Source organism: Carettochelys insculpta, chromosome 22, assembly GCF_033958435.1.
Source record: "Carettochelys insculpta isolate YL-2023 chromosome 22, ASM3395843v1, whole genome shotgun sequence".
NCBI lineage: Eukaryota > Metazoa > Chordata > Testudines > Carettochelyidae > Carettochelys > Carettochelys insculpta.
In genome coordinates this window covers 18,856,377-18,862,376 of record NC_134158.1, presented here as the reverse complement: position 1 = coordinate 18,862,376, position 6,000 = coordinate 18,856,377, and the positions used below count along the sequence as shown (strand labels likewise).

The following is a 6,000-nucleotide window of genomic DNA, read 5'->3' as shown; positions in this document are numbered from 1 at the left end:
CGCTGGACAAATTGGGTGCGCACAGCCCTACCACGAGCTAATGCACTGCTTCCTGGCCCCACCTCAGACCCACGTCAGTCCTGCCCCAGCCCAATCTGCCCCTTGCCCCCAGACCCACATCAGGGTTGAGCCCTGTTCTGTGCATGCATGCGTGCACGCTGTCCCCTGCTGGAGGAGATGAGGCCTGAGGGGTGTGTGTGTGTGTGTGTGTGTGTGTGTGTGTGTGTGTGTGTGTGTGTGTGTGTGTGTACGCTGCCATGTGTGTCCCTGCTGACTTGTGCGTGTGTGCGTGCAACATGTGCTGCAGGAGCTGAGACGTGGTGTGTGGGGATGTGTGTGTATACTTGTACACTGCTGTGTGTGTCTCTGCTGTCTCCTGTGGGGAGGGACAAGCCTTGATCTGTGCGTGTGTGTGTTGGGGGGGGTGGGGCATGTGCGCTGCCCCCTGCTGGAAGAGCTAAGACCTGGCATGTGCATGTACATGTGCTGCTGTGTGTATTTGTCCTTGCTGGCAGGGATAAGCGCATGCTGTATGTGTGTGTATGCGTGTGTGTTGGGCGGGGGGCCCCGGTGCTGCCCCTGCTGGAGATCACAGGCCCTGCTCTGTGTGTGCTGCCCCCTGGTGCTGCCGCTGGCTGGAGGGGCCAGGCCCCGCTCTGTGTGCAGCAGGGGCGCATGCTCTGAAGCTGTTGCTGATTCTGGGGGGAGGAGGAATCTCCCTGAGACTCACCCCACCCTCTCTTTGCAGCCCCCTCCCAGCGCCATGCTGAACGCCAGCACCCCCTGCCTGCCCAACGCCTCGCGCTGTGGGGTGGATTTCCAGGATGGCCAGGAGCTGGTGGTGTCTCTCTACGGCGTCGTCTTCCTGCTGGGCCTGGCCACCAACGCGCTGACCGTGTGGCCCATTGTGCAGCAGGTGCGGCTGGGCAACGTGCTGGCTGTCTACCTGCTGGGGCTGGCTGCCTCCGACCTGCTCTACCTGCTCACCCTGCCGCTGTGGATGTTGTATGTGTGGCGTGGGCACCGCTGGACTCTGAACAGCCTGGCCTGCCACGTCGCCGGCTTCGTCTTCTACTCCAACATGTACGTCAGCATCCTGCTTCTCTGCCTCATCTCCCTGGAGCGCTACCTGGCCGTGGCCCACCCGCTCCGCTCCCTGGGGCTGCGCAGCCGCCGCTCAGCCGCCGTGGCCAGCGTCCTGGTGGCCCTGCTGGTTTTCACCTTCCACGTGGTGGTCTCGCTGCGGGGCCAGGAGCTGGAGAACACCTCCTGCTACGACAGCTACCCGGTGCAGCCCGACGTGGCCCGGTTCAACTACTTCCGGGTGGCGGCCGGCTTTGCGCTGCCCTTGCTGGTCCTGGGGGTCTGCTACCTCAAGATCTTCCAGGGCGTGCGGGCCAGCAGCAGCCTGCTGGGCTGGCAGAAGGCCAAGGTCAAGCGGCTGTCGCTGGGCGTCATCGCCATCTTCCTCCTCTGCTTTGCCCCCTACCACGTGCTGCTGCTGGTGCGGACGGTGGCCTCCAGGGTGCTGGAGAGCTGCTCCCTCTGCAGCTTCGAGCAGCGGCTCCACCTGCCCTTCTCCCTGTCCCTGGCTCTGTCCAGCCTCAACAGCGCCCTGGACCCCGTCCTCTATGCCCTGGTGAGCGACAGCATTAAGGGCGACCTGAGGAAGGTGTTTGGCTGCGGGGTGGGCGCCCCTCGCGCCACAGTGTCCGGCAGAATCACCTCTATAGCCTCGTGAGCTGGGCTGGGACAGCACCGGCTGAGGGAGACTGGACCTTGCGTGCTCAGCGGTGCAGCTCCATCAGCGTTGACTGCGGGAGAAAGAAATAGCTGCTGGATCCCTGGGGCTGTGCCAAAGGCCTGCGGGGAGGGCACAGCCTTGCTTGGGTCGCTGCCTGCTCCTAGGATCCCTGGTGCCATGTGCCCAACGCCTCATGCTGGGGGGTGGTTTTCCAGGTTAGAGAGGAGACGCACATCCGCTGGGCTCTTCAGAGCATAGGGGCCAGGACAGGCAACGCTCCAAAGATGGGTGAAGGATTCCTTAGGCGGAGAGGCTGGAGACAGGGGACATGTTGCATGCAGGAGGATTTGATTCCCCCGATGAGGCTGGGGCTCCTAGTTGCTGGGGATGGAGCCCCTCTCATCAGATGCTAAAATTGAGGGGCCATTGGTGCTGAGACAAGAGCATCCCCTGCCCTGCCCTGCCCTGCGAGTTGTTAACAACCCCACATTCGCTGTCATAACGCTAACATGTGGTCTGGAGTTGAGCCTCAAGTTTTATGGGTGACTTTTGCTGCAACAGGCACCGATGGAAAACTGTGAAACCTCGTCTGACGTGGTCCCCGAAAAACCAGTCCAAGGCCATCAAGGGGCTTTCTTTTAACAAGGTGTCTTGTTGCCTTTAGCTATAGGAAGTTGCTAGAGAAGTCTGCTGAAGAGTCTGCTGCGTAATGTGAATAATTGATTCTCCCATTCTTCTTTTGGTGTGTGTGTAGTGAAAATACAAGGGATTTGGGATGCTCCAAAGAGGCCGGTGGCACCAGATTCCACCTCCTTTAATGACCACGTGCTAAAGGGGAGGGAAAAGAACAGCCGAGATAGGAAACACAGCGTCTGTCTCTGGTGCTGTTTCTCTCCTGCACCTTCATTGCGGGGGAAAACAGGCCCAGGCCAGGGGCTGATCAGCTGCTCCAAGACCTGACAAACTCATAGCTGCATTGGGGCTGTTCAGGATCCTGCTTCCAGTCACCTTTTCAGTCGCACAGACTTGCAAAAGCTGGAGTCGCACTGAATGGTGGAGTTGGACGCCCATTACACAGCCGGCAACAGGAGGGCGAAGGGAGACAAGGAAACTGAGGCAGGTGGGGCGGCAGGGCTGAGTTCACCCTGGAGCAGGTGCTGCTCAGGGCCAAAGAGCAGAGATCACATCAGAGGATCCTGGCAGAACGGGGCTTGTTTAGTCTAAAGCCCAGGCGTCTGGGAGATAGCTGGGACCGGCCCACCTGACCCAGGCGGTCTTCTGGCCTGTTCTGTCAGGACCAGGGTGGGAAAGGTCTGGTGGTGCGCAGGGAGCGGGACAGCTGCGATGCGGAACTGATCCCCAGAGAAATGCACTTGAAGCCAGGCTGGCAATTCCACCAGCCAAGTGACAGGCACCCCTGGTGACCTCAGACCTCTCCTCCCATTTCTAGACTCTTTCAGCCCGTTGCCATGCCGACCCCGCCATTCCCAGGGGCCTGGTGGCCCCCTTCTTAACCATGTCTTTTCACTTAAACGATCCGCCCCGGATCTGTTCTGTTTGTCGCAACTTTTCCGGCTCGTTCCCTGGATCGGGCTGATGGCTTTTGTCCCGCAGACGCCTGCAAATCCCGGCAGCTTCCTAACAAGTGCTGGGCCAGCATGATGGCCCTGAGATGGTGCTGCCTGCACTCTGGGCTGTACAGACAGCAGGGTGTGTGGCCAGCTAATGACTAAGGCCCAGGCTCATGGGACACATAAGTAGATCTCACCCTATCACCATCACATATATACGTCAGACCCCCAGGCAAATGCTTCTAGGTCCAAGATGCAGCTGAGATCTGGATCCACCAGGACATGAGGCAATGGGAGAGCTGGGAGCCACAGGATTTGCCTGCCTGTGAAATCGATTTTGGGTGGGGTCGGCAATGTTCCCGCTAATTGTTTTCATTCACAAGTGGAATAAATTTTGTTCTGCGCACCGAGGTGTGTGGAGATGTGCACCACCAGTAGAAACACACGCTGCCGGCTGTGGGCGCCCTGCCAGTCAGCTGGGTGGCATTGGAGTCTTCTGGGTGGCTGGCCAAGCTCTCAACTTACGGGGAACACTGATGTCAGCAGAGGAGAAGCGTGGGGTGCACAGGAGGTCACATGCACCACCTCAGCATCCACATCTCCCACACTTATCCGTGCTATGCCACTTCCAGAGGGGGGTGGGGATGCCCTTGCGCTCACTGGAAGCGGCAGGCAGGGATGGAGCAGGGGTGAAGGGGGGGTGGGGCACGTGGGGCATGGCCAGAGAGGGTGGAGCATGGGGTAGCGGGCAGGGCAGGGGTGGAGAGGGGACAGGGCAGGGGCATGTGTCTGGTGCCCCCCCCCCCCCAGGAATCGTCAATGGGTATCTCTGGGGTTGTTATTGACAAGAGCATCAGTGGGCCTGGCTAGGGATAACACTCGGTGCCCAGATCTCGACTAAAAGCCTGGTTCTGCGCCCTGAAAGGGTCACAGGGCATATCTGTGCTAGAGTCAGGGGTGTACTTCGTGCCTCTAGCAGACCTACTGATCAAGCTAACCTGCTAAAAACTCCAGGGCATTGTTGTGACTTCCCATGCTGCAGAGCAGGCCAGCCGCTGTAAGTACAATCCCAGACAAGACACCAGGCACGTGTGCCAGCTCCAACTCCTGTAAACTCAAGCAGAGCTAGCGCAAGGCTGTCTGTTGCTCTGCCAGCTCCAGCAGGAATGTGCTCCCAGCCACGCTACTTCCATCCATGAAGGTTTGGTGACTGGCGAGGCGCCGGGGAGCACGGTTTTCCCGTCCCTGGAACATTGTCATGGTTTGGAGAGGAAGCGTCTAAATCTCGTAAATGTTTGCAAACCGAAAAGGCAACGTTGATTTTGGTTCCGGTGGCTGGAAACGGTTCATTTTTGAGCTTTCTTCATTTCCGCTGAAACTTTAATGAGCTTCAATTTCTACCTGAAAAGAGCTTGCATGGCAAGAAACTGAAATCTGCCATTCAGAAGTCGGCAAGTTGGAACATTTTGACAGTTTCTGAACGTTTTTTTTCCCCCCCAACCATTTTTTTCAAGTCAAGTAAGTCCTCAGACTCAACCTGGCCCTGAAAACAGTTTTGTTTTTTGATGAATTGATTGTTTTGGGTAGGAAAAGCCTCATGGGAAATTCTCTGACTTATTGACAGGTCTGAGACATGCCTACACCTTGCTAACATGTGCTTCCCCTAACACAGGCTCCCCCTCCAGTGGCAAGGCCAGTAGTGTACTCTGAAAGCTGAGCCCTTGGGCGGTGACTCAGGAGAGCTTCAGGTGCTACCCAGCTGATTGGCAGAGCACCCACCACCACCCAGCGAGGGGCAGTGTGTGCTTCTCTTGGTGGTGCACGTCTACACATGTCTGGGTGCACGTAACAAAATTTATTCCACCCACGGCTGGAAAAGAGCTGGGAGGGGGGGCGCTGCCAGCTAGCAGTTTGGGTTAGGTACAGTTATGGAGCAACTTCCTGGGCTCATGCTCTTAGTGCTAAAGCCCTGGGGCTCATTTCCTGTGGCGAGCCTGCACACACCGTCTTCGGCAATACTACCCCCTTCCTTTCGGAAGGGGCATAGTAATGAGCAAGTTGGGAAGATGCTAATGAGGCGCTACCATGAATATGCAGTGCCTCATTAGCATAATGGCAGCTGCACATGATTTGAAAGCACCGTGTTGGAATTGCACGCCGCCTGTGTTGATGGGGCCTTTCGAAAATAGGAAGAAGGGTCTTTTGAAGTCCGGGGGTCCATTTGAAAGCCCCTCCCATCTACATGGGTGGTGTGTGATGCCTTTATGCTAATGAGGGGCTGTGTATTCATGGCAGAGCCTCATTAGCATCTTCCCAGCTTGTTCATTACCATGCCCCTTCTGAAAGGAATGGGCTAGCGTAGACATGGCCACCATAGCTGCGTCTACACGTGCACGCTACTTCGAAGTAGCGGCACCAACTTCGACATTAGGCGGCGAGATGTCGAAGTCGCTAACCTCATGAGGAGATAGGAATAGCGCCCTACTTTGACGTTCAACGTCGAAGTAGGGACCGTGTAGACGATCCGCGTCCCACAACGTCGAAATTGCTGGGTCCTCCATGGCGGCCATCAGCTGGGGGGTTGAGAGATGCTCTCTCTCCAGCCCCTGCGGGGCTCTATGGTCACCGTGGGCAGCAGCCCTTAGCCCAGGGCTTCTGGCTGCTTCTGCGGCAGCTGGGGATCTA

General features: G+C 57.6%; 1 protein-coding gene across 1 annotated transcript; it reads left to right on the top strand.

The window, feature by feature from the left end:
- Positions 1-763: 763 nt before the first annotated feature.
- LOC142024505 (putative G-protein coupled receptor 132) lies at positions 764-2,495 on the top strand. Its single transcript, XM_075016568.1, has one exon. It carries the CDS (start codon positions 764-766, stop codon positions 1,739-1,741), a length of 978 nt encoding a protein of 325 aa, XP_074872669.1. The 3' UTR covers positions 1,742-2,495.
- Positions 2,496-6,000: the final 3,505 nt, after the last annotated feature.

Bases quoted from the DNA above. Each gene is read 5' to 3' on its own strand.
- LOC142024505 (XM_075016568.1), top strand. From the start codon at position 764: ATGCTGAACGCCAGCACCCCCTGCCTGCCCAACGCCTCGCGCTGTGGG.